General features: G+C 49.1%; 11 protein-coding genes across 11 annotated transcripts; 8 read left to right on the plus strand and 3 right to left on the minus strand.

The window, feature by feature from the left end:
• Window positions 1–1,051: 1,051 nt before the first annotated feature.
• On the plus strand, window positions 1,052–2,881 carry BO83DRAFT_455998 (pyridoxal phosphate-dependent aminotransferase; the record flags this gene model as incomplete). Its single annotated transcript, XM_025537052.1, has 4 exons — window positions 1,052–1,133; window positions 1,359–1,834; window positions 1,923–2,208; window positions 2,280–2,881. 4 exons carry the CDS (start codon window positions 1,052–1,054, stop codon window positions 2,879–2,881), a joined length of 1,446 nt encoding a protein of 481 aa, XP_025383608.1.
• A 117-nt stretch (window positions 2,882–2,998) lies between these two features.
• On the plus strand, window positions 2,999–6,126 carry BO83DRAFT_323187 (uncharacterized protein; the record flags this gene model as incomplete). The annotated part of the gene is made up of 3 exons (XM_025527924.1): window positions 2,999–4,370; window positions 4,948–5,306; window positions 5,386–6,126. 3 exons carry the CDS (start codon window positions 2,999–3,001, stop codon window positions 6,124–6,126), a joined length of 2,472 nt encoding a protein of 823 aa, XP_025383609.1.
• A 918-nt stretch (window positions 6,127–7,044) lies between these two features.
• BO83DRAFT_149981 (GPI ethanolamine phosphate transferase 3) lies at window positions 7,045–10,398 on the plus strand. Its single transcript, XM_025526234.1, has 3 exons — window positions 7,045–7,375; window positions 7,434–10,240; window positions 10,323–10,398. Exons 1-2 carry the CDS (start codon window positions 7,317–7,319, stop codon window positions 10,126–10,128), a joined length of 2,754 nt encoding a protein of 917 aa, XP_025383610.1. The 5' UTR covers window positions 7,045–7,316; the 3' UTR covers window positions 10,129–10,240; window positions 10,323–10,398.
• On the minus strand, window positions 10,202–10,608 carry BO83DRAFT_441103 (uncharacterized protein; the record flags this gene model as incomplete). Its single annotated transcript, XM_025536312.1, has 3 exons — window positions 10,202–10,283; window positions 10,336–10,374; window positions 10,463–10,608. 3 exons carry the CDS (start codon window positions 10,606–10,608, stop codon window positions 10,202–10,204), a joined length of 267 nt encoding a protein of 88 aa, XP_025383611.1.
• A 5,019-nt stretch (window positions 10,609–15,627) lies between these two features.
• On the minus strand, window positions 15,628–17,016 carry BO83DRAFT_456001 (putative C2H2 finger domain protein; the record flags this gene model as incomplete). The annotated part of the gene is made up of 4 exons (XM_025537053.1): window positions 15,628–16,510; window positions 16,560–16,639; window positions 16,687–16,878; window positions 16,963–17,016. The coding sequence occupies 4 exons, from the start codon at window positions 17,014–17,016 to the stop codon at window positions 15,973–15,975; spliced, it is 864 nt and encodes a 287-aa protein (XP_025383612.1). The 3' UTR covers window positions 15,628–15,972.
• Window positions 17,017–17,145: 129 nt separating this feature from the next.
• BO83DRAFT_456007 (uncharacterized protein) lies at window positions 17,146–17,901 on the plus strand (the record flags this gene model as incomplete). The annotated part of the gene is made up of 2 exons (XM_025537054.1): window positions 17,146–17,189; window positions 17,341–17,901. The coding sequence occupies 2 exons, from the start codon at window positions 17,146–17,148 to the stop codon at window positions 17,663–17,665; spliced, it is 369 nt and encodes a 122-aa protein (XP_025383613.1). The 3' UTR covers window positions 17,666–17,901.
• Window positions 17,902–18,672: 771 nt separating this feature from the next.
• On the plus strand, window positions 18,673–19,543 carry BO83DRAFT_402828 (uncharacterized protein; the record flags this gene model as incomplete). The annotated part of the gene is made up of 5 exons (XM_025533565.1): window positions 18,673–18,712; window positions 18,832–18,875; window positions 18,904–19,054; window positions 19,307–19,311; window positions 19,424–19,543. 5 exons carry the CDS (start codon window positions 18,673–18,675, stop codon window positions 19,541–19,543), a joined length of 360 nt encoding a protein of 119 aa, XP_025383614.1.
• Window positions 19,544–19,638: 95 nt separating this feature from the next.
• BO83DRAFT_411662 (uncharacterized protein) lies at window positions 19,639–20,581 on the plus strand (the record flags this gene model as incomplete). Its single annotated transcript, XM_025534330.1, has 4 exons — window positions 19,639–19,663; window positions 19,940–20,089; window positions 20,118–20,159; window positions 20,216–20,581. The coding sequence occupies 4 exons, from the start codon at window positions 19,639–19,641 to the stop codon at window positions 20,380–20,382; spliced, it is 384 nt and encodes a 127-aa protein (XP_025383615.1). The 3' UTR covers window positions 20,383–20,581.
• Window positions 20,582–22,351: 1,770 nt separating this feature from the next.
• Window positions 22,352–22,945, plus strand: BO83DRAFT_150124 (uncharacterized protein). Its single transcript, XM_025526235.1, has one exon. The coding sequence runs from the start codon at window positions 22,557–22,559 to the stop codon at window positions 22,884–22,886; it is 330 nt and encodes a 109-aa protein (XP_025383616.1). The 5' UTR covers window positions 22,352–22,556; the 3' UTR covers window positions 22,887–22,945.
• Window positions 22,946–23,687: 742 nt separating this feature from the next.
• Window positions 23,688–24,131, plus strand: BO83DRAFT_150147 (uncharacterized protein). The gene is made up of 2 exons (XM_025526236.1): window positions 23,688–23,895; window positions 23,963–24,131. Exons 1-2 carry the CDS (start codon window positions 23,778–23,780, stop codon window positions 24,097–24,099), a joined length of 255 nt encoding a protein of 84 aa, XP_025383617.1. The 5' UTR covers window positions 23,688–23,777; the 3' UTR covers window positions 24,100–24,131.
• A 457-nt stretch (window positions 24,132–24,588) lies between these two features.
• On the minus strand, window positions 24,589–24,868 carry BO83DRAFT_382304 (uncharacterized protein). Its single transcript, XM_025532198.1, has one exon. The coding sequence runs from the start codon at window positions 24,845–24,847 to the stop codon at window positions 24,605–24,607; it is 243 nt and encodes an 80-aa protein (XP_025383618.1). The 5' UTR covers window positions 24,848–24,868; the 3' UTR covers window positions 24,589–24,604.
• Window positions 24,869–25,679: the final 811 nt, after the last annotated feature.

Raw genomic sequence — 25,679 nt, forward strand, 5'->3', positions numbered from 1 at the left:
GATACTACGTACTACAACACTACTATGTAAGTTGTTCATATGGTCTCGGAAGGAATGGATGGTAGATTTGGGATTCATTGGAGCCGGTGTCGGATCCCAGCCGAAAGAAGAGTCCACTTGGAGCCCGTCGATCGGGACTGAGCCACGGGAAAATGATTGCGGTCTGGACGAGACGGTTGGGTCAAACTTATCGATTCTGGGTTCGACGATTCGTCACGTATGCGGTGTGTGTGTGGGTGGCAGTTCAGTTGACCGCGAAACCCTCGAAACTACTAGTCAATTTAGTTGTGAGGCATTTTACGATTGTGGTTGTAAGGCTGCTTTTTTGCTTTGCTTTCCCTGGAAAAGGCGGCAGTTGCGCGATTATTTTGCTCGCTCTTTCTCTTCCTTCCTTCTTTCTAATTTTGTCAAAAAAGTTGACTGGTGCCTGCGGGCTGAAACTACTAGTAGGTGGTAGTATTATTATTTGTCGCAGATGAGAGGAGTAGAAAAAAAGGAGAGCGGTGGGTGGTTTGGTACCTTGTAGTAGTTTGTCTGACTGAGTCTGGGTCTGGGTCGATATGCCGTAGAGTGAGTGAGTAGATTGGGCGGTAAAGGAAAAGTTGGAGAAAAGCAAGACCAACAAGGCAAAGCAATGAGTTGGAGGAGCCATCCATCCTTAACGCCTTGACAAGAGAAAAATTACTTGTACCTTTTTTTCCTTCTCTGGTCACTTTTCTTTTTTTTTATTTCCCTTTTTATTTTATTATCTGGTCTGTCTGACTATCTACTTCTTCATTCTTATTTATTGATATATCCTCTCCTCTCTCTCCCCTCTTAATTCTCTGTTCTCCAACTCTTGTTCTTTTGGAGAGTAAGTTCTATCTTTGCCTCTACTACTTGCCTATCTTTTTTTTTCCCCTGTTGTCTATTACTACCGTTTTAAGGAAATCCTCAGTTCTTACCCAATTAATCCTTTCCTTACCCCTTCAGATCCAGGGAACTCCGATAGTCTGCATACACTAGATTGCATTCTTCCCCAGAATCTGCGACTTGGCAAAAGCAGCCCAGCATGTCTTTCTCCGGCCGCCGCTTGAGCATCCTGCGCCCCTCCAACCGCCGCTTCTCGGTCGGTAAGGAGTTGTCTGAGAATGGTACGTGGATCATTTTTATATATATGTCTTCCATTTATTCTTTTCTTCTTCTCAAGAAGTCATGTTCCCTGCACTCTTGCTTTTACACATGCTACCACTGCATGCAGCAATGCTGCTCAGCCTTGTGCATGAGGGGCACATAATCCTCCGTTCCCTTCAACAACACAAGCTACTAGTCGAGGACTATCGCTTATACTTCAACTAACATCACATCCTGTCATGCAGAACTTCGTTCCGAAACCCACCGTCAGTTCCGTAGCGCCCACGAAGGTCACCGTCCCCATGCCGGTCTCGATGCCTCCCGTGCCTCCACCGGTGTTGTCTGGTGTACCGAGCGTGCCACCGAACATGGTTATGCTGAGGATCCTCACTCCTGGGCCAACCTAGGCCAGGGTGCCCCTGAAGCCGATGATGAGATCGAGGGCAGTTTCCCTCGTCCGACTTCCATCCCTATCACCTCCGCCGCCCGTGAGTACGGTCCCACCGCCGGTATCAAGCCTCTGCGTGCCGCCGTCGCTCGCCTCTACAATGAGCACTACCGTCAGGGCAAGGCCAGTCAGTACACCTGGGAGAACGTCTGCATTGTCCCCGGTGGTCGTGCGGGTCTGATCCGTATCGCTGCTATTTTGGGAAACTCGTACTTGTCTTTCCCTATCCCTGATTACTCGGCGTACTCTGAGATGTTGTCGCTGTTCAAGAACGTGAGTGCGAATCAGCACTGCCAGTGGAATGACTGCAGTGATCAGAGGGCTCCTCCGGGTTGTATACGGTGGCTAACTCTGCATCTAGATCGCTCCTATTCCCATTCCCCTCGCCCAAGACGATCACTACGCAATTCACCCCGACAAGATCGCCGAGGAGATCGCTCGTGGAACGTCTGTGTTGCTGACCTCCAACCCTCGTAACCCTACCGGACACTTTGTCTCCAACCCCGAGCTTGCTCAGATCCAGGACATCTGCAGAGATCGTGCGACTCTGATTCTGGATGAGTTCTACGGCGGTTACAACTACACTACCGACTGTGACGGAACCACGATCAGTGGTGCCACCAACGTCGAAGATGTCAACAAAGATGGTTCGCCCGCTGACCCTCCCTGAACAAACGAGAACCGGTGCAGGTTGTTCCTGCCATGCTGACTCTCACAGATGTGCTTCTGATTGACGGTCTGACCAAGCGTTTCCGTCTTCCGGGTTGGCGTATCGCCTGGGTTGTTGGTCCCAAGGAATTCGTCGACGCCCTGGGCTCTGCTGGTTCCTACTTGGACGGTGGTGCCAATGCGCCTTTCCAGGAAGCCGCCGTTCCCATGCTCGAGCCGTCGCTGGTGCGTGCAGAGATGAAGGCCCTCCAGGTGCACTTCCGCGAGAAGAGAGACTTCGTCGTTGGGCGTCTGCGTGAGATCGGTTTCCGCATCGACGAGGTGCCCCAGGCCACCTTCTACATCTGGCTTGACCTGACCTCCCTGGACCCTCCTCTCCCCAAGGAGGCCAACCTGTCCGACGGACTGAACTTCTTCAACGCCCTCTTGACCGAGAAGGTCATTGTGGTCCCTGGTATCTTCTTCGACCTGAACCCCGCTCACAGAAGAGACCTGTTCGACAGCCCTTGCCACCACTTCGTTCGTCTGAGTTACGGCCCGAAGATGGATGTCCTGAAGATGGGTCTGGACGGTATCGAGCGGGTCATCCGCCGGGCTCGGGCGCAGTTCGAGCCTCAGTGGGAGGACGAGGTGGCTGTCCAGGACGACTAAAGGTCGTGATTCCTAGCATTAATACACCGTAGAGCAATAGAAGCATAAGCGTAGGCATATATATACCTTTGAGAAGCCATATTGATTTATCGCAGAAACATAGTAGATATGGTAGGGATGGCTTTGTTTCGAGACAGGATCCGTGCAGGGAAGACAAATGCCGATCGCGCCCACATTAACCACGTGACACCCAGCTCATCTCACGGTCGCAACGGGCATCCCCTTAATCCCAGCTACGCAGTATATCTTCTACCGGCCAGTTGCTTGCACCTGAGAGCAGCCGGTACTGCGGCGCAATATGACGTGCTCGCGGTTATGGCCATCAACGTTCAGCGCGTCCTGAACCTAACTGTCTTCACCTTCTTCTCCTTGGTCCTGTTCCTCTGCATCATCCTGACTCCCGCCGATGCGATCTACCAGTGCTACATCACGCAGCGCCTCACGAACATCTTTATCATCACCGGCGGCTACGTTGTCACATTCATTCTCGCGGTTCTAATCTACACCACGCGTATATATACCAACCGAACCGTCCTCTCCGGCATCCCCAAAGCATGGATCCCCGTCGAGCGCGAAGACGTCGGCAAGAGTGTGCGCCGACTGGTTAAGGAGGGTTTGGCGCATAGTGCGATCATAGCCTACCAGGCTCGACCTAGGGACATTGCAGCCGACGGACATGATTTCTCAGGCTACGAATCGCTCCTGGTGGACTACGACAATCCACCCTGGGGTCAAGTCGAGCACCCCGGATGGTCCTCGCCCTCATGTCCTGACCTGCCCGACCTTCCCTATCGGACTGTAGTCCAGGAACTGCCTCACCTCATCGAGGCCAAGGCAGTGTCACTCGCTCCTCCCGACCCGATCTTCACGGCCACCCAGCGGGCGCTTCACGCGCCATTTCCCGAAACCGAAGAGTCGATTCCTGACACGCGGGTGGTAGAAGTATTACGGCGGCCGATATCGATGGGTCTGCGGGGGTATTTGCAGCATTTGACTGCGTTGAATGTGGTTGATCCGCCGGAAATTGGGATGGAGTTTGTCGCTCTGTATGAGCGGGCGCGCTTTTCAACGCGAGAGCTACACGAGGCCGAGTTCAGGACTTTGATGCATGTGTTTGCGGAGCTCCTGAGGGGGATGAAGGTTTTGGATCCCCAGATCTTGGATGAGGTGCGGGGTGGTGGGAGTTCCCAGGCTGAAAGCGAGTCTCTTATCGGGCCTTCGGACGAGGAGGGCGAAACTGATACGGTGGATTCCTATGGCGATAGCGAAGCCATGTCGCGGGGCCGGAGTAATAGTCTACGGCCTTCAAATGCGTCCACTTGGGACGGCGCTAGACAGGGTCGCTGGTCGCCTGTTTGGTCGAGACGCTCGGAGGCGCAGCGGACCCTGGCGCCTCCTCGGACGCCATCGATGCGGTCGCTTCGACGAGTGCAATCGAATGTATCTAGTAGCTCTGGAGGGAGCGTGATTCGCCTGGTCGAGACCCGGGGTCCGACGGATCTACCGTACGCTTATAATGTTGGCAGCAGCAGCCGCGTCGACGGCAGACCTCAAACATAGATAAGAATTGGAGCAAAAACCAAAACTATTCTGGATAATTACACGATTGAAGATGCGATTTCTCCCTCTGATTCGCAATATGCCACTATTAGTTACACAGCGTCTCCTATTGGCCTTAATTACCCATTTATCCACCTGCCCTGGGCTCGCTGTGTTTCCCCAACGCCCAAACTAAAAAGAACATTCCCCCACTTTCAGAAATCGGCAAAGAGTTGCTCCCGCCGTGACGTAAGCCAATCGGAGGTCCGGCAGCAACCGACCACAGTGAACACAGGTCACGGCAGCTCTTTTTTAGGGTGACGTGGAACGTCAAGCCGCATCAAAACCGTGTCGGCGTGGCTTTCCGTCCTTGGCAAGGCGCGCGCGGCGATTGATAAGATCTGGCGGTTCCCAAAAGTCCGAATGAAAGAAAAAGATACATTGCCTTTCTTCTCCCCATACCTTTACCTTTTCCACCCCCCTTTGCTACACTACTATATTCACAATGCAATCCATCCTCCAACGAGGCCGCTCATTCTTCACCCCGACCCCATCGGCAACCCCGCAGGACAGGAGTCCCAAAGACAGTCCCAAACCCAAGGAGGAGAATGATGATGATGCTACGCCATCGGTCGATACCCTTTTCCCGAAGACCGACCCCGCCATAGACGGCGAAGAATGTCTGCACGACTGTGCGTCCTGCACAGTGAAATACCCGGCCAAATTCGATGTCGATCAGGAAGATACCATGTATGGGAATATCAATGGCTGGTCGACGCATGTGCTGGTTGCGACTGGGAAGGCGGATTGGGTGAGGGATGTTGCGGATGAAGAGGGGAGTGTGATGGAGGCGATTGAGAAGGGGGGGCTGGTGCCTAGTAATGGGGTATGATCTCACTGCCACTGTTGCAGTTGTTTTTGTCCTGGCTGCGCGAAGCTAATCGGTGTGGGGTGGCTATGTCTAGAAACTGAAATTGTCCGCCTCCAATATGCCCGTCCCGGATGAATATCATCATCATGATGCGGGGAAACAGCCTACGACTGTGTTGCTTCTGCCCAGGTTTACTATCGTCGATCATGTCACGCCGCAGCTGGCGCCAGATTTGATTAAGTATTTTGTGAATCGCTCGCCGACGACTACTACCCCGTTGGTTGGTGGAAACAACAATGATGAGAGTGAACAACAAGAGCAGCCCTCAACTGAAGAACAACAACAACAGCAGCAGCAAGAAGAAGAACAAGAGAACATCGCCGACATCCAATCCCTCACCTCCCTCCGCTCCCGTCCCTCCCCTCACTCCGCCGTCATCCTGCTCTGCTCCCACCGCACTCGCGACGCCCGCTGCGGACAGTCCGCGCCGCTTCTCCGCAAGGAATTCGAGCGCCATTTGCGCCATCTAGGCTTGTATCGGGACATGGATGATGAGAGGCCTGGGGGTGTGGGAATCTACTTTATCAACCATGTGGGTGGACATAAGTATGCGGCCAACGTGATTATTTATCGCAGACGGGACTTTGAGTGGTATAAGAAGACGGAGGGGACTGAGGAGGAAGAGGGCGCGGCGCAGGGTATCTGGCTTGCGAGGGTGAGGCCCCAGGATTGTGAGAATATTGTGCGGTATACGGTGTTGCAGGGCAAGGTGGTTAAGCCTGGGGAGCAGTTGAGGGGTGGGTTTGATAGGGAGAGGGGGGTTACGAGTTGGTAAACTACCTTATCTCTTTTGTCGGGATATATTATTGGTATATAAGAAAATATGGTGAGAGAGAGAGAGAGAGAGAGAGAGAGAGAGAGAGAGGAGGGTTAGGTTTGTATAGGATTATCATAGAATGGGTATGGGTATGGGTATATACTAAGGAACCAATCAATGAAAATGCATGGAAATGAAACAGCTGCTTTAGTCACTGAACTGTCTCACTGTAATAATATCTTCCACTATAACCCGGCATTTGGCAGCTACTAATCCCTAAAAGAACCCCAGAGCAATTACACAGACCACATCATACACCCATTAAGCATAACCCTTTCCCATCCCCATCCCCATCCGACCCACGGAAAAGTACCCCATAATAGGTAGCTTTCAAAGCTTCCCCAAAAAGTCAAAAACAAGCTCTTCTCATTACCATCAACCTAGATTAAGTCAACCAGGTAAACGCCCCCAAGCTACCTAACTTACAACTACAGTGGTTTACTTGTCACACGTAAAGTAAGTAACTTAGTAACTAAGCTGCCATCTCGATTTAGTTTACAAACACGTACCTAGGTTGATTACGATCTTCTCCCCTCACCGACCAACCATATTTGTCCTCGCTAAGGCTTCCCGCATCGGGCTAAGATTGTCCCCCCAATACGAGTGCAATTGATCAGCAGCAAGCAGCAAGCAGCAGTAGCGTAGCCTCAGGCTATCTATCTATTACTTACTTATCCACTTCGCTAAGAGGTGGTTGGCGGCGGAGAATTAGTAACTCACTTAGTTCGTTGGTTAGTTAATTAGTTAACCACTGCAGTTAGTGCTTGGTTATGTAAGTAAGTATGTTATATACAATAGTAAGGGTTTTGGTATTGAAATACCAGCTGACTGTGTAATGGTACGTGACAGGTTTAATTCCTTTTCTGAGAGAGTAGTATCGATCTGTATACAAGTTACTTTGTTTTGAATGAGGTTGAAGTGAATTTGACTGCTGTGTGATGGTTACACAGGGGAAAGTTCGTGCCACAAAAATTTCAAGGAGACTATTTGCCTGTGAATTGTAAATAGAGCTGCCTGGCTGTTGATTTTGCTTCTGCTAAATGAAGAAGAATGTGATGATCATCATCATCTGTGTACGCTGTCGATAGACAATACGACAGATAGTATAGTCTGATTGATATGCACTGCAGCATCTATACCAGCACAGCATGGGACCATCAACTACCAGTGGAATATGGCATCTGCCACTCTTCTTCCTCCACATTCTGTAACTACCCCACCATCACTATATATCCCAGCTCAATTGACTAACTAACAACTTCCAGCCTCCTCCACACCGCAGGCCTATACCTCTTTACCAAAGGCTTCCTCCTCACACGCCAAACCCTCGAACTGAAAAGCAATTGCTCTCATCCTCCCATTCCTATCACCACCACCAACTCCACTACAACCTGCTGGACACCCCCCACCTTCACCAAAGCCATCATCCTTCTCATCGACGCCCTCCGCTACGACTTCACCATCCCCACCACCTTTACCAACAACAACAACAAAACATACCACAACGCCCTCACCACCCTCCACACCACAGCCCTCACCCACCCCCACAATGCCCTCCTCTACCCCTTCATCGCCGACCCACCCACCACCACCCTCCAGCGCCTGAAAGCCCTCACGACCGGCACACTACCCACATTCATCGAAGCCGGGTCCAACTTTGCCGGCTCAGCAGTCACAGAAGATAACCTGATATCGCAACTCCATGACGCAGGGAAACGTCTCGTCCTGTTGGGCGATGATACCTGGATGAAACTATTCCCGGGATACTTTGACCCCGCCCTGTCACGTCCATATGAATCATTTCTAGTGGAGGATTTACATACGGTTGATGATGGGGTGTACGAGCATTTGGTACCTTTGCTCAAAGGTAAAAATGAGGAAAAGGAGGAGTGGGACGTGATCATCGCCCATTTCCTGGGAGTTGATCACGTCGGACATCGGTTTGGACCGGGGCATGAGAGCATGAGGGATAGATTGGTTCAGATGGATGGGGTTATCAGGGAAGTTATGGGGAGTGTGGATGATGAGACGTTGCTGGTTGTTATGGGGGATCATGGGATGGATGAGAATGGGAATCATGGGGGTGAGGCGGCGGATGAGGTGAGAGCTGCGTTGTGGATGTATTCGAGTAGGGAGGTTTGGGGGGTTGTTGATGGTGATGATGGTGATGGTAATGTTACTGGTGTTGTGGGAAGGGATATGCCGCAGGTGGACTTCGTGAGCACGTTGGCGTTGTTGATGGGGGTGCCCGTGCCGTTTAGTAACTTGGGACGGCCGATTGAGGAGGCGTTTGTTGGGAGGGATGGAAGGGATTGGAGACGCTTGGTGGAGATTAATGCGTTGGTTGGGGCGCAGATTCAGAGGTTTACGATTGAGTATCAGAGGCATGGATGGGAGGGGGTGGTTGGGTGGGATAGATGGTTTGATGGTGAGGTGGATTTGGGGGATGAGGAGGCTTTGAGGGAGCATTATCAGAGGTTGAGGAGATATCAGGGTTGGATGCTAGAGGGGTATAAGCGTATGTGGGCTCATTTTAATCCGCTGAAGATGGTCGAGGGGCTGGTGGTTCTGTTGTTGAGTGTGGTGGTCTTGATATGTTCCCAGGTGAATGGGAGGTCTGGCTTGAGGAAATGGTCTGGGATGGGAGTGGGGATCCCGATGGGGATGGTTGCTGCGGCAAGTCATGTTGCTTTGGCTGACTTTGCTCAGGGTTCCCTCACGGATGGAGTGATTCTGGGCGCTGCCTTGGGCAGCGTCGTGTGGAATATGTGGCCGACTGGTTTGACTATCTTGCGCAGGTGCTTTCCCGGGGGAGTTTGGAGCTGGCAGGCTGTGATGTTCACTCTACTTCTCGGCATCGGATTTGCTTCGAATTCCTACACCATCTGGGAGGACCGAGTGGTCTTGATCTTTCTCTCGACATTCGGGCTATGCACTCTTGGCGCGTCAAACCATGCAAAAGGCGTACGTGAAGCGTCTTGCTCGACGATATTCATGCTTCTGAGTCGAGTCGTCTCGCTCAGTCGGGCTTGTCGCGAAGAGCAACTGCCATTCTGCAGAACATCATTCTATCGCCTGGAGAGCAGCTCGGTTTGGCAGCTATCGAGCCCGGTCATTACCGCCGTAGTTGTGTTATACATTACTCGACTAGCTCTGCGAGACCACGCGGCTGGAAACATATTCTGGTTCAGACTCGGCATACCAAGTGCGCTGCTGCTCACCTATGTCTTCAATGCACTAGAAACAGCAAGTAATAGCGGCTGGCTGGCAGGCTTTCTCACAGATGACACCTCCAAAACTCTGCGCATGACTGTTGCACGGATGGTGCTAGCCCTTGTCTTTATTGGGTTGGCAACTGCATTTACAACCACTCCAAGATATCGGCCACTCGAACGTCCATTCATCTTCACGACAGCAATGCTCCTTGCAGGCATTCTCTCAAGTACTCCAACAGGCGGGCTGTCCTTGGCAATCCTCTACTACCAACTCATCAGCCTCCGGTATCTCATCCCCAGTAACAGCTCCATCAAACCCACCATAGCAGCACTCCTCGGAACATTACACTTCTTCAGCACCGGTCACAACGCCACCTTATCCAGCATCCAATGGAAATCAGCCTACATTCCGTTCCGAGATACACAGTATCCATGGTCGCCACTACTAGTGATCGTCAATACTTTTGCCGCGCCAATCGTGGCAGCATGCGCCATGCCTCTTCTCCACACGGGAGAAAATCAGAGCCAAGCACGTTTCCTAGCCATTCATAGCACAATATACACTGTCTGGGCTGTTTTTGCGGCCTTGTGGGCGTGTATACTCCGCCGTCATCTGATGCTCTTTGCCATATACTGTCCGAGATTCCTGATGGCAGGGGCGTTGTTGGTCACTGTTGACGTTCTTGCTCTGGTTAATTCGGTACTACTGACTACTGAGTCTGGCTTACGCGTGGAAAAGAAGTGACATAAACAGCTCGATTTAGTTAAAGAAGGACAATAGCTTGCGTTGACGTCAACGGAACGAGCACAATATCATATCAATCACTGTGTCTTGAGACTACCCGACGATCAATCAGGTGCGTATAGAACAAGTCACTAGCAGTAGTGAGCCCAGCAAGCCTACATGTTGTTAGAAGGTTTGTTACTGATCCGACAAAGAAGTTGGAGTTACCCGGAAGCAACGTTCACCTCCGTGGTGACGGTTGCAGTTCTACACTTCGTTAGCTAACCTCCCTTATCAAGACCTTCTCGTCAAAGGGGGATAGAAAGGAAAGAAAGGGAAACACACATCCATGCACTGTCTATATCCTGGCCGACAACGCTGCGCATCAGCCAGACCAGGGTCCTCAGACACTGCAGCGTCGACATCATTGTCTGCCTCCGCAGCCGGAGCAGCGATAGCCAGGGCGGCGAAGAAGAGGGTAAGAGGGATGGTAAAACGCATTTCGTCACTGCTTCGGTTCGGATTGTAATGCTTGAGGAAAGTGGTAGTGATGCTGATGTCGATACCCAAGGGGACAGGAGATCTAGGTGCTTTTATGCTCGAGATTCAGGTCTCGAGTTGTCTTTGTCCTTGATGGATACATTCCGACGTGGTACAGGACATACTTCTATTGTCTAGATAAGTTGGCAGGTGAGCATCTAGACTTCGAGATGAGGCCGGTATATGGATAGGATGAGTGATGTGGGCTTGGTTGTGAGAGGAGAGTTGTAAGCTTACTGTCCGCTACTATTCTTTGGTGACTATCCGCTCGTGATATGCGATTAGATTGAAAGTGAACTGATATATACATACATCTACTATAGAAAATAATGCACGGCAAGTACAGCAGCAGTATATATACACTGCCCTACAAACCACTCACACCAGATATTCAGAGCAGGATACCCCAGACCGTTCAACGCTTCCACTTCAGCCTCGCTCTCGGACCAACGGCCCCTTATCAATCACCCTAATCGGAGAATATACAACACTCACACAAAGTAACACAGCCAGGTACTGAATACGACTCTTCCATGATCATGAGGAGCTTACCCCGTGGCGTGGGATTGCCACGACGTTTAGAGGGGGTTGTGGAACAGTAAGCTATCTATGTGTCTGTCGCATTGTGCCCTGCCGGTGATCCGATGGCATGCACTGGGTAGTTATGCTGTTGCTGTAGGTATAGGTATATGATGGATAGGTATGCACGTAGACAATATGTTAAGATGGCTACTACAGGGGTGTGTATAACTGCTTGATACCAAGAAGAGATAATTTATGAGTGATCAGGTGAGTCGATCATGAGACCAGCTGAACATAATGATCTTAATTCGAAACAATATTTGTATTGGATTGATTGATTGATGACAACTGACATCGACATCCTAGTACTTAGTTGACTGCTTGCTACCCTTATACCTCTACTCACAATTATCCCTACCCTACCACTACCCAGTAAGAATGACCTAGAATCTGATAGGTAGATATAATCCCTCACACAAGCACCTGAAACATACCACCATCCATCACCTTAAACAGCAGTACACTGACAACGAAGTACGGAGTACTTTCCAAATATGAGCACCCACGAAAAAGAAAAGAAAAGATACAGCACACACCCTACACCCATGTCAACCAACCCTAGTAGTCTACCCCATGCAAGGTACTTTTTGTCCCCATGTTCAGTGGAAATTCAACCCAACATATGACACGAATTGACTGATTGATTAATGGCGTGGTATCTTATAAGTCGGTATTATATGACAATCAATCAATCAATCAACTATGAACTAACTGTGTAGACTAAAGTAGGTATAAGGTATAAGTATTGTATGGTCGCTACGTGTACAATCTATCTATATCCTTGTTGATTGTGCTGCGCTACTCTGGGATTGGTTGGTTCGTGTATTAGGCCGGATGGATGTGTGTGTTTGAGTGGTGGTGGTGGCCTTGCCTCAATTTTGGTCTGTCTGTCTGTCTGTCTGTCTGTCTGTCTGTCTGTGGGTGGGTACTATGGGGTGACTGATAACTTTGGAGAAGACTGTGGGGTATATGCTAGTATGCTGGTACTTTTGATGAATGTATGAGGCTTTTATGGATGGTATTCTTATCTTATTCTACTTTCTTTCTTTCCACATGATTTTAGGCCCTATACTTTTGTATTTTACCACATCATATACCTAACGAGTAAGGTATAAACATTCATCCACTACCACAACCCCAACCCAACCCCAATCCATAAGCAAGGATGGTAGTGGTGGTGGTGGCTTGATTGCTTATGCCAGCCGTGTGAGTGGTATGGTGTGCCACCACCACCACCACCACCACCACCACTACCAGCATATGAACGATCCGATAATTCCCCGACAAGCTGCTACTACTTACTATCTTCCTGTTTGATCAACATCATGATTGGTAGATCGATAAGGAAAAGGCAATCTCATCACATCATCATCACATTTACTTGTATTCCTGTCGCCATTTATTTTACTTTCTTGGGCTGTCATCCTCATCATCCCATAGATAAGTAAAGTAGTGAGAGTGTAGTATCTATTTATATGTATATTACTATACATACAATACATTACAAATACGAGTAATGGGTAATATATCACGTATGTTATATTACATGTATGTATGTATGTATGTATCAACCATCTCATCTCATCTCATCTCATCCATGTCATTTCCAATCTCTAAGCGAGGTGCAGTAGCAGTGCAGCATGATATGACCAAAACCAATCAAAGCAAACCTAGACTTACTACCTATCCAGACTATCTTTATCTCTTCCTTCCAATGTTAAAGTAGAACAGTTAGGTAAGTCATACCCTACTGTTACACTCACTCACTAGTTACTAAGTATACTATAAGTTAGTTACTAGTATAATATTAGTAACCAGATAGGCGACGGATTAACGATCACAACAAAGAATGAGTTAAGTTCCGTCGGCAATCAGACTTATTTTGGGAAATGAGTTGAGTTGACACTTAAGTAGTTAGCAGAGTAGCTAACTCTAGACTTTGGATTTGGATTTCCGATTGTTCGATTAAGTGCTAGTAGCTAAGGAAGGATTGTGGAGCCGGCAGTCGTAAGACAATATACTATAACTTATCTACTTTAGCTTACTACATACAATCAATATGTTACTACTTACGGAGTAACTGAGAAATACACTACTCAAATAATTGAACTCATAGCATAGAGAGTAGCTATTATTGAATCCGATTATCCTCAGTTCATGTCATATTATCCTGTCATGTCAATTCTAATCCACAACAAATTGCCTACTAATTTATAATCATTTAACTACCTAATTGAATAAACTACGGAAACAATTGAATAACTAACGACAAGGCAACCCCCGCAGCCTTCCTTTCTATCTTCACTTTTTTTTTCCCCACAGCCCATCCATCTAGACTCTTTTCTTTCCCCTCTTGCGCATCATCCCCAACACGAGATCCATCATCTCACCCAGATGACACACGCAGGAATGAAAGTGGATTTTCAAATCTAACTAATTAAAACTAACCAAAGAGACGGGCGATCACAGCCCGTCTGTCCATCCATCTATCTATGTCAGACTCAGATCAGACCGAAACTTTCTTCTCTGTCACACGGAAATGATATCCATATTGACCGTGAATCATTTCATTCCTACTTTCTGCAGCAATTCCAACTTTCCAAGTTTTTCTTTTTCTTTCCATTCTAAACTGGATAGATAGATAGATAGATAGTAAATAATTATCGGACTAAATCCGATCAGGTACAAACATTCCGTCCATACAAACGGCATTGAACCAGAAAGGATGAATTTCTTAGCTTGAAGTTTGAACTTCAATCACAATCAATCACTTACTATCATCATCATCGTATATCTCCTCCTCCCCCTTTCTCCATTTCTGTCTTCCATCGCCATCCCATCCCCATCCCCATCCCCATCCTATGCTAACCAAACCCAGTTCTTGATCATCAAATCCGGGCACCCAGAACCTAGTTTAACTAACTGGCCAACTAACTAACTAATTAACTAACTAAATAATAAATCTAGTCTAGTCCAGTCTAGTCTAATACAGTACATACTTCCGCCCCCTCCCCGCCCCGGCTAGATTACTTACTAACTAGTAGTCTAGTCTAGTGCCAGTCACACTATACAACAACAACAAATACAAGGAACTAAACACACAGAAAACCAGTTTTTCTCTGTCTCTCTTGTTCCACACCCCCCTAAACTGCTTACTACTTACTACTAACTACACTACCCTAAACCAAGGTCTCGGATTCTTTATCCCCGAGAATATGATTGATTCAATTAATTAACTAACTTAAACCACTACTAAACTTACTACCCTTTGTTTCTTTTCGCGTCGGAGAGCTCCGTCCGGTTCTGCCCAGTGGATGGGCATCATATTCTATCATATCTTACCGATCGGGATCCGCTTTTCTTTCTTTCTTTCTTTCCTATTGTTCTGTTCTATGTCTGTCTGTCTGTCTGTCTGTCTGGAATCAGATACCACGACATAACAAAACTTACAAAGTTTGGTGGACGCGTAAGTACATAGCCAAAAGAAAAAAAAAAAAAGATTTACAAAGCCAAAAGATATCACAGCCATTCCTTTTCATGTGGTAAGAGAAAAGAAAAAAATATCCAAATTTGGCGCATGCATGTATGTACAGTCGATCGAAAAGCGACCAAACGCAAGTGCCAGGTCATCGAATCAATCGTAGTCTTTTGCTTTTCTCTCTCTCTCTCTTCCTTCTCTCATACACGCACTTCTCGCCCTAAACTACGGTAGACTTAGACTTAGACTATCTCATTCGGGCTATGGTGTGTGCGTGTATGTGTGTGGTCGTTCGGCCCACCTGCACCTTACCAAAAAATTCCCCCTCCTTCCTCTCTGCCTCCGTCCCTCCTTCTCGTGTATTCCTTCCCATACACACACCCCCCAGACCAAACCAAACCATATGGGTGGGCGGCTGGATGGGGTCGATCAGGCGCTACGACAGTCGTGGGTTAAACTAGATAGACTTCAACCCCATGACTGGTTGGTCTTTGCTGCTACAAGCGCCATCGACGTGTGGAGCCTCTTCCCTTCCTTCCTTCCCTTTTCCATCCCCCAACCGTTTCAGCCGTCGATCCTTGGCTGACGTTGGTTTGGTAGAGTCTTAAGGAAGCTCCTGACAGGCTAGTAGCTTCCTAGAACAATGGCCCGACAACAATGGGCGCCCCCATGTTTCTCTTTTTCCCCTCCGAGCCGAGCCAAGCCAAGCAGGCACTACTTACTTCCTCGGTCCATAGCATCCTTGTCAGCACGGCTTTGTTTCTCTGGTAGGTGCTGATCGACGGCCTACGTCGCGCGCCCCGTCAGCGTCACTGGAAAAGAGTACTCCGAAGGGGGGAAGGCATTATTAAAAGCTTCGGAAATAAGTACATACACCCATGTTCTGTATCCGTGCCCGTCAGCTCGCAGCTGCCCAGCACGTCATTTAGACCCAAAGCGAACATATAGGCTATGCTGGTATAAAAAAGCAAATTGCATCATTTGCCAAGGTATCAAGAATATGACAAAAATAAAACCTCTTCGCAGCCTTTTGACGAAGGAGGGGCGCAACTTAACCAAAGGAAACATCATAGTCCGCAAAGATCACAAAAGGCGTTATGCCGTAGATGAAGAAAAATAAAGGAATAGCAGCGGATGAGGCGTCTGACCAAATTAAGGACTCGTAAATGACAGTCATGATAGGGCATCACTCAAAGCACAAACGCATTGTAACTCCTAGTCTGAAACACTCGCTGTCGAATCATGCAAAGGCACTCGTCGGCTCATTAGCCAACCCCCAGGAAGCCCCAGTCCGTCCCCTCGGGCTGGTTCAGGATGCGGGCCGGCGGCTTGTAGTCACTGTGAGTGCTGGTCACCATCAGCGGTGGGCCTTCCGCTGTGGGTAGGGTATGGTATGGTTGCTGGAACTCCGGTGGCAGATAGCCCTGACGGCCAGGATCGTATCGTTGCTGCTGCTGCTGCTGCTGCTGTTGTTGCTGCACAAGCTGCATGTAGTGTTGCTGAGCACGCTGTACGTCAACCGGCGACGTGACAGGGATGTGCTGAGTCACGATTGGTGGCTGTTCTTGTATGGGCACCGGCGTTATGTGTAGGCTCTGGTGGGGATAAAACTCATGAGTTGGCGTCGGGGTATGAGGGTAGTAGGGTTGCTGGGCTAAGAGATACTGTTCATTCGGCACAGGAACGGCGACCGGCCCTTGATACGAGTGCTCGGAAACCGCATCTTCCGAGGGCAGTCGGGTCATGGATCCTGGGGGGTGGGAGCGGTGTTGGTGCTTGGTCAAGGTCGTTTTGCGGCAGAAGCTTCACGTTGTTAGAAAGACATTAGCACGAGAACCAGGCCAATGCTTACGCTCGTTCGCACGTTGGCTCTTGGCAGATATACGGCCGTTTTCCAGTATGGATCCTTCGGTGACGAGCGAGACTCGATGACTGTGGTGGTTAGCAGATAAGAAAAGTAATGAGCTAGTTGTACATACGTCACTAAAGGCCTTGTGGCATCCTCTGTGGTCACAGACGTGAGGCTTCTCTCCGGTATGCGTTCGCGAATGCACTGTCAATGCACTCCGTTGGATGAAGCTTTTGTTGCAGTCCTTGACCGTGCAATGATACGGTCGCTCATTGGTGTGTATCCGATAGTGCCTGCACAGATCTGATTTGCGATTGAAGGACTACTGCCATTAGCACGGAAACTATAACGCCTTCAAGCAAGCGAAAGAGTGGAAAGTGAAAAGCGACACTGGGTAGATCCATACCTTATTACAATGCTCCCAGGTGCAGTTAAAATCTCGTCCACCACCAGGTGCCATGGTGAGGAAATGCAAGTGCAGAATCGAAAGCTATTGAAAGGTGAGTCGCAAGAAGGATAGCGGGGAGTGGGCCGGCTAGGCGATAGGAACACAGGGAGCAAACAACGGATTCCAGGAAGATAAGAAGAGATGCAAATAAATGAAAACAAATCAAAAAAGAAAGCAGAAAGTAAGTGACAGCAAGAACAAATAGATTTGCAATAAAGTATGAGCAGACAAACACGACAAGAAATCGTACAGGCGACAGAGGGGGGAGGGAGAAAACGGTTGGAAGTATGGCCCGTAAGTAGTAAGGATAGCTATGGTGGAGGGAAAATAGGAGAGCGGGTGGGAGGGGAAAAGAAAGAAGAGGGAAGGAGGTCTGGACAAGCGGAGGGAACAGGAATGTCACTGCAAATTAAGTCCGACGGCATGCAGCCTCGACAGTAATCATTGGAGGTCTGGACAGGCAGGTCGATTGGCAGCCAAGTCGCAGGACCGAATGATGGATCAAATGGGGAAGCGCAGTAGTGAAGGTGGATGGATGGAGGTGAGGCTGGCCCTGGAGGTCCAGCATAGCCGACAGGGAGGTATTCCAGACGTACCTAGCAATGGATCTAAGAATAATACTGAAAATAATAATCAAAGACGAACACGCAGTGCGAAATAAAAAACCAACAAGTGACGCGATGACGGAGAGGCGAGAGAGGGAGAGATGTAGAAGAGAAAGTGCAAAGCACAATCCCAACGGATTTCTCAGATGTAGTTCAGTAGTAATAATACTGGTCGGTCCGGGCGAGGTTGCAACGTTTCTGTGATACAAAAGGCAGACAGACACAGACAGCTGCTGCTGCGGGTCTCAGGCGGTTCTCCTTCCAGGTACGCAAGCCAGACCCCAAGTCAAGGGATGATGATGGCTGTTGGAGAAGGAGAAAATAAAACAAAAAATTAAAAAAAACAGGTCGAAGATGGGGGAGAGAAAAAGACGAGAAAGTCAAGAACACCTGCTCCAGATGGGGCAGATGGAAAAGAAATACTCGACGAGCCAGATGAGGAGGATTAGTTTACTGCACGAAGAGAGGAAAGAAAAAAAAGAGCTAGCTGACTGGCCGATGGGATGGAAGCTCTTGTTCGTTTTTATTTTCCTCGTTTTGCCTCTCCGGCTCTCGTGAGCAGGCCGTGTAATTTTTCTAACGCCGCATCGTTCTGGCTCTACCTAGTAGGTACCTAGCAGCTACTACGGGCTGCTAAGCTCCTTCACTACTGTCCAGCGGTAATCAAATAATGAATTGGAACCTCCTCTTGGTCTCCTCCAGCCGGTGGAGCTCCCCTCTGGCCAGTAACCCGGCCGGGCTAGCTTGAGACTTGGCCACTTTTTCTTTTCCTGTACCCCTACCCCTACCCCGGAAAGATCGGGTTATACTATGTTGAAGTATTTCCTTCGGACCACTTGTGGGATTTTCTTTCACCAGACCGAAATGGACACAAATGAAAATCAGAATAATACTAAAAAACAAAAAGAAAAGAAGAAAAGAAATATCCCACACCCTATGCAAAAGTGGAGGTGAAAGACGAAGAAGAAAAAGAAGAAGAAGAAATCAAAAGTCAACGCTTTTATTTTTATTTTTATTTTTATTTTCTTTTTGTTAAGTATCTCTTACCCCATCGTTTCTGAACATGGGTTTACCATGTTTACCTACTACAATCTACCCTGGAGGTCAGGAGGGAAACACTTGGTATCAAACGAAGTATCCAAGTACTAAGTACATACATACATACATACGGGCACCAAGCAGTGGCACTTAAATTAGGAATCTCTTTTAGACTGACTGACAGGCCAAGGCTATCTGGGTCCCGCTTGTCGATTCAATGTTCGGGAGGTAAAGAGAAGGGGGGGGGGGGAGAAAGAGTGGAAGTTTGGAGCTAGCAACCCCCAGACAAAGTTACCCAAGACCCAAGGTTTCCCATCCTACTGAACCGTCTTCCGGTCAAGATGGCTTGGGGGAAGAGGGGAACACCGATCCCCACCCTGTCCGCTTGTGCCTTAGAACGCTGAAAGGTTAGGATATAGACTCGGCCAATCATCGGCGACCAAGAGAGAACCTGGCCTTGGAAGAAATCTACTAGTCTAAACATGGTCTAGTTGCCTGCATCCTGGCTGCAAAACCTCGACGGACCGCTAGTATCGCTTACTGTATCAGGATTGTATCGACTATCTTTCGCGGGTCAAAATTACTGACAGGTACCTTGACACGTACGTCCCTGGTACCTTCCTCTTAGGTACTTCCACTAACTAGGTAAGGGTAACCAGTGGTGGTAAGTAGGTGCCCGTCCATGTTTTCATATTATTTTTTATTCTATTTAACTCACCCCAAGTCGATGGTGCTGGAAGAGGAGACGGTAGTCCGCCATATAACATTCTGGATAGAACCACGACCGAAGGCAATTGCACGGCGCTCCAAAGGAGTCAGAGCTGAGGCGGATCACAGCATGGTCACGCCAATACAACAAGCAGTGTCTACGTATGGGATATTCTGTACGACAGTGAAAAGGGAGGTAGGAGTAGGTATGTGTAAGATGGAAGGTCTGATTAGGACGTGGGCTAACCGATGGAACTAACTTACTACTTCGTACCTACCCAAAATGATCAAAATCTATTCCTACTCTCGTACTGTCTTCAATTATGACTATTACTATGTACATTGTTGTTACTTATTTGTGTTTTTGTTTTTCTATATTATTCATTTATTTCTTATTTTCATTGATTTATTTATTTTTCTCGCCAAGGTGCTGGGAAAGGATATCCCGTCAATCCTTGTACCAAGGTGGTAGGAGCCATGCCCTCCAAGCAATTGTTGCTGGAATTAAGTTCCTGACGGCCCCTTCTTTACCCCCCAAAAATGATCATGATGTCGGCCGTCCAGGGAAAAAAGCATCAACGGAGGGAAGAGACGGAAAGGGAATAAAAGAAAAAGAGAAGAAAAAAGTATTGAAAGCCAAATGGGACAAAGAACAATGTCAGACCAGCCGGCCGACCAGGCAGCACAGATCGGAAATTATCAGCAAGGGATACCAGCGATGCAACAACCGAAAAGTGTGGCTTTTCCCTTCTGGGCCGGCAGGTATCATGCTGAAACTGGCCCAGAGCAGCAGCTATCCCCAGGGTCTGCTATCGGCATCACTCCAAACCACAATCGTCCTACTCACCTTACCTACTTAGGCAGTAGGTCTCCTACTGGCAGTGGCCATGATACCTTCATCCGTTGCTATTGGACGTACTTCTGGGCTATCTTTCTTGGGAGAAACAACGAGGACAACGCCCCCAACGCCACGATATTCTCGGTGGCTCTGCGATGCGCCTATTCTACCGATTCGATTGCTGGATGACAGCCAGCCGTAAACTCAAAGGGAGCGATTCCTCAAGCCTCTATCAGCTGTTTTGAGTGATATTGACGCCTTTGTTCACTCCACGTGGCGGCTTCAAGAAATTCATCTGAATCGCGGTCTGTAATGCTCCATCAGTGATGGGTCCCCGACAAGGGACCAGCGGGATTCACTCGTCGTCCCGTTCCCCCTCCTTCCGCCCGTCCATGGCAAAATTAATTATTAATATGATACGATGGCAGTCATGGCCATCGGAGCCAATTAAGCTCATGACGATCAGTTGATTTCTCTAAGGCTGGAGCCAAGAGACTGGCGCCAATGCTGTCTGTTCGTCATTGATAGCGAACTATAGGGGCTGCCTACTTTCCTATTGATTTGGCCGACTGAACAAGCTCGGGATGCACTTCCTCGATAGAATCAGCGGGTGATACATGGATAGATCTTCCATTTACTTTAACCAGGCTCACGGACTGCCGTGAGGCTTCGAACTGTAAGTCGACTAGCACCAGTGGATCTCGAATAGTGGCAGCGGGTCGAACCCATGGAACAGGCAGGCCAAAACAATCGCCGCCCGCTTGTTACCAGCAGAGGCCGTTTAATACGCTTACTTAGACTTTGGCCATTCATGGTTTGGACCCTGGAAGCCCGAGACCCATCGCACTTGAAGAAGCGGCTAGATACGTACGACATACACGCGAAGATAGCGATTAACAATCGATAGTGTCTATAGCACGCACTCGATAGATCATCGTCTGCACACGATAGAGTTTCGTCTGAAAGTCCTTCCAGCAAATCGCGGGCTTTGGTCTGCCCGTCGACTATTCAATTCCCGTCTGTCATCTGGGAGGGGTTTTTCGGGGTTTGCACGACCGGGATCTCCGAAATGATATGGAGCTCATACCACACTAGGCTATTGAGCCACCACTCTGAGTCAGGCACAATCATTTAGTTAGAAGACTACGGACACCGCCTATGGCCAGCCCAGCGGATGCCAAGGGGGCCGTTTCGATCGGGAATTGGTTACCAAGAAATGTACGAGGGGGCAGTATTCGACTGGTAGGGTGTGCTTCCGTCGATGCTCGTATTGCTTTTTCCTTTAGGTTTCCTCGTCCGGGCGGCACTTCTTGGTTCCAGTTGACTCCCGTAGTGGCGCCATAGGCTTATACTCACTAATATCCGCACCAGTCCATGAGCTAACCCAGCAGGATTATGACTAACCTACTTAGACGCGAGTCATCTGAGACTGAGGCAATCCACCAGCAATGACTTGGTCGTCAGCACACAGGGGGGGCAGGGCAGATAGGCGTACGTGTAAGCAATCGTGTGTAGTTCCCCGCCCCAACAGGAATTCATGCTAACCGATCCGATGCTGGCGAGGTGAGCCCAAGCCGAGCCATGAAGGGGGGTTGCTCATCCCGTTATCATCCGCCTTTTTCTGGTCTGATCTGATATGACACTAACTATGAGGCAGACAGCGCGCCAACTAGCGACGGGGTATTTTTTGCGAGTACCCTGCTCGCTATCACGAGGCCGAGGAATTGAATAGATTACAAATGGGCTGGTAATCTACTTGGCCCCTACATGTACCGGGTACATCCACGCAATGCAACGGACAGGGAGGCCTGACTTTGTGACGGTATCGCCGAATGAGCCGTCGAGAAGATGAGCTAGTGGCGGCACCCCCCATATACCCGGGATACAGGAAGTAGGGTTATCTACATTATAGTCTGGTGCCACCACAGATACATGACAGCTCCTCCAGGTCGACCGGCACCAAGAACCTTACTGGACAGACCCGTCAATGAAAGCCCAAAGCTGACAGCTGGTCGCATCACTGGCAATGCGGGAGTGACGCCAGGGCTTGCACCATGCTGTAAGTCGCCGATCCTTAAGACCCAAAGGCTGTAGACGGGCTAATGGCGTGACTTGCATGTGGTCAAATGGGCGAAAAGATTGAGATGTCTACTCTAGCACCCGGCCGGGGGAAAATTGGCCAACGGCGAGGGGAAGAGGGAGGGGGAGAATGGAATTGGGGGAGGAATGGACGAAACAACAAATCAGCAAGGGACGGGCAATGGATTGACAAGACGAGGGGTAAAAGTGATAAAGAAAGAAAGCAAAAGCGAGGCCGGAAAAGGCAATTTTCCCATAAAGTGATTGCAAGACCTTGATTTGCCATGAGAGATGGACACTGCTTCTCCGCTTTTTGGGAAGATCTCCCCGATCAACTGGCGTGGCAGCTAACGAAAGGGAGAGGAGGGGAAAAACATCCGGCCTCGAGAGTGTGGAGGAGAAAGAGGGAAGGCATTCGTGCCATACGGACTGGCATGCAGTCGAATCCGTCAACCAGATCGGGGAACGAGGAAGAGGAGGAGGAGGAGGATGATGATGATGACGATGACGTCGACCAGCTTACAGTCTCCTCCATCAACCTGAGACAACAGCATCCGTTAGCATTGGGGAAAGGAATCCCAGGCACCTGGTCGGTGGTTCATCCGCCGCGGTAAACCCGTAGTCGCAGACCGGCGGCATCATGTGTCTGAGCGGCTTCTCCTCGCTGGGAACTGAAGTTGAACCCTTGTCCCCGGTCGCAATTGACGTAACGGCAGTAGAGCAGACACATGGTTAACCGAGCTCGACCGAAATCAAGTGGTGGGTTGCTTGTTCCCACCAGGGGTTGGGATATGTGATTCGTGATTCGTGATGCGTAAGCTGGATGAGGGAAGGGGACGAAACAAAAGATGGGAGGGAGGAGATGAATGAGGTGGGGGTGAAAGTTGTGGGCAGTGCGTTCAGGATTTCATGCATGGCCACGCTACAACTAGTTTAACTTACTTACTAACTAACCAACTAATCAACCAGACTAAGACAAAGATTGGCTGGGGGGAAAGAAGGGTTGGTTAGTTAGTAGTATGAAGCGAGAGGAGAAAGCAACTCCGACGTGATACACCAGGATGGTTTACAAGTCTGGTGAAGTTGATTGAATGATAGTTATATCCCGAATAAGGCTGGGCTGTCAGACAGAGGGACCAAAAAAGAAAGAAGTAGTAGTTAGTACCTAGTAATTAGTAACAACACATTTCCTGGTAACCTCTAGTAATGAACATCCCGGTCTAGTGTTGATGCTGGCAAAGAGGGAAACCGGACGGGTGTCAGATGGTCGGGAGGAGATTGAAGGGGAAATGAAATCCTCCAGCCTTGACTCGCTCTCCTCCATCGGGAGCTGCTGCTGGTTGCCTCGTCCTTTTCCTTTTCTACATACCCCGCATTGGGGGAAGATTGTCGCTCGGGAGCATCTTTAGCAAGTCTTTAGCACCGTCTGTCACACGCAGTTTCATTCCTGCCTTCATCATCATCCCTACTATTTACCATCAACCTCGTTTTTATTTTCATTGTGGATGATCCGGAGTAGTGTCATCCCGGCTCGTGGTCTACGTACTAGTATATTAGTCTACGGAGAGAGTACTAGTGACCGACACTTGCTGGGAATCGCACACTGCATTAGAAAGAGCAGTGGTATGTAACCTTCATCTACTACACTACTATAATATATACTACTGTTCTAACTAGTATATTTAGCAAGGCAGGACTACTCTCGACTTAGCTCCCTCACTAATTCTGTCTAATATCCCTTCTCCTCCACTCATTGCTCATTGCTGCCCATCCGCCTCAGGCCAAGGAAATCAATCGCCCATCCTCCGTCCGTCAGTGTCTCAGTAAACTCTTATGAAATTGTCGACTTCGGACTTCTCTAGCCCTAACTCCGTCACCGCTGCCTGGTTATCATCTGGGAGAAGGGGAGGGGCGACATGGATGACGCGCAGTAGCAGTAGCCGTGAACAGTTGGGCGCTAATCTCCGCCGGGTGGATGTCGGAAAGAAATTCCAGCTCATCACATCCAGAATTTCGCTGGTGGACTGGCGGAGCTTCGATTTGTCCAACCCTTTTTCTTGTGTTGCGCCGGTGTTTTAGCGGGCCCATCCGTATACTCCGCTTCCCCATATGAGCGACCGACTAGATTGGACTAATCCATTGCTCGCTAACGACTCTCTATTTGCTCAAAGCATGATGCGCAACGGAGCTATACGCGATGTCGCACCAGGGCATTGCATCCGGCCGCTAGACTACTCTCAACTTAACTACCCACAACTAGACTAACTAACTAGGTCGATAGATTACTTAGCCACTAGCCTACTCACCACTAACCTGTTCTTCCCTGACGATGCTAGACATACATGCGTTCGGCATCTCGGACGATAGGCATCCAACTGCCCAGAAAAATCTCCGATGTGCATACATAACTCCCAATCCCAAGAAAGCAGCGCGCCTGGTCAACGCAAGCTCTGGCCACGCATGCTTTCTGCCAGTGGCCTGCCTGCTCAAACGGCTGCTCTCGGCTCGGCTTCATGGAGGGGGAATTAATTTCAATCGCGACATTTTCCAAGCGAATCGCAACCGTAGCTGCCATAGGCGCAGATGATGATTGCACGACCATGTTAGCCTTACGAGATAGCCAAGAACCGGGCAGCGACTCGATCAGCCGGCTTTCAAATAACGATGCTGGTTTACTCATGGCTCACCCTCCTTTAATTCTGTTGTCTTTTCACCCACACACCCTCCTTCCTTCCCGCGGGCCACCGCTACTATACGGAAGCATCACTAGTCTACTAACATCCATCCATCCATCCATCCATCCACCCCGGCCCCTCGTAAGCCTGAAATAACCCAATAAGTCGGTGAGTGCTCGTCACTGGGCCACTTCATTCCCCTCCATCCTAGAGGTGCTTTTTTAAATTTTCTGGCCAAGAATAGTTCTGCTTCCCCTCCAAGTTATCCCGTTAGCAGCGCGCCGGGTAAGCGTGGATTTTCCTGGGCGCGTCTTTCTAACCCACCCCCCTTGCAGGTCCCCGGCTTCGATACGGTCTGGATTCTGGAATAGGCTATTGCAGAGGCCGCTGTGGATGGATGGAATCGACAGCCTGATGAGAGAGAAAATAAATAAGATGTCCCAGATTCTGATCAATCGGCGTTGCTACTGCATTGGTTCGCTTGCAGAGATCGCGCGTCTCCTATCAACATCAGCCCTGAATAACAGTCGTTCTTTTGCTAATTCCGGCATTGCCTCCCTTTTCCACTTTGCCTATGCATTCGCGACTTTGATTGGTCATAAACGGCTGGTAGATGCTACCGAGCTCAGTTGACGATCTGATTGAACCTTTTCCCACCCCCAAACTTTAATGACAGGGTGCAGCTGTTCGGGCGTGGCTGTGTCTCATCCTGGTCAAAACAACCCCATAATC

This window comes from Aspergillus eucalypticola, assembly GCF_003184535.1.
Source record: "Aspergillus eucalypticola CBS 122712 chromosome Unknown BO83scaffold_33, whole genome shotgun sequence".
In the NCBI taxonomy this organism is placed as follows: domain Eukaryota; kingdom Fungi; phylum Ascomycota; class Eurotiomycetes; order Eurotiales; family Aspergillaceae; genus Aspergillus; species Aspergillus eucalypticola.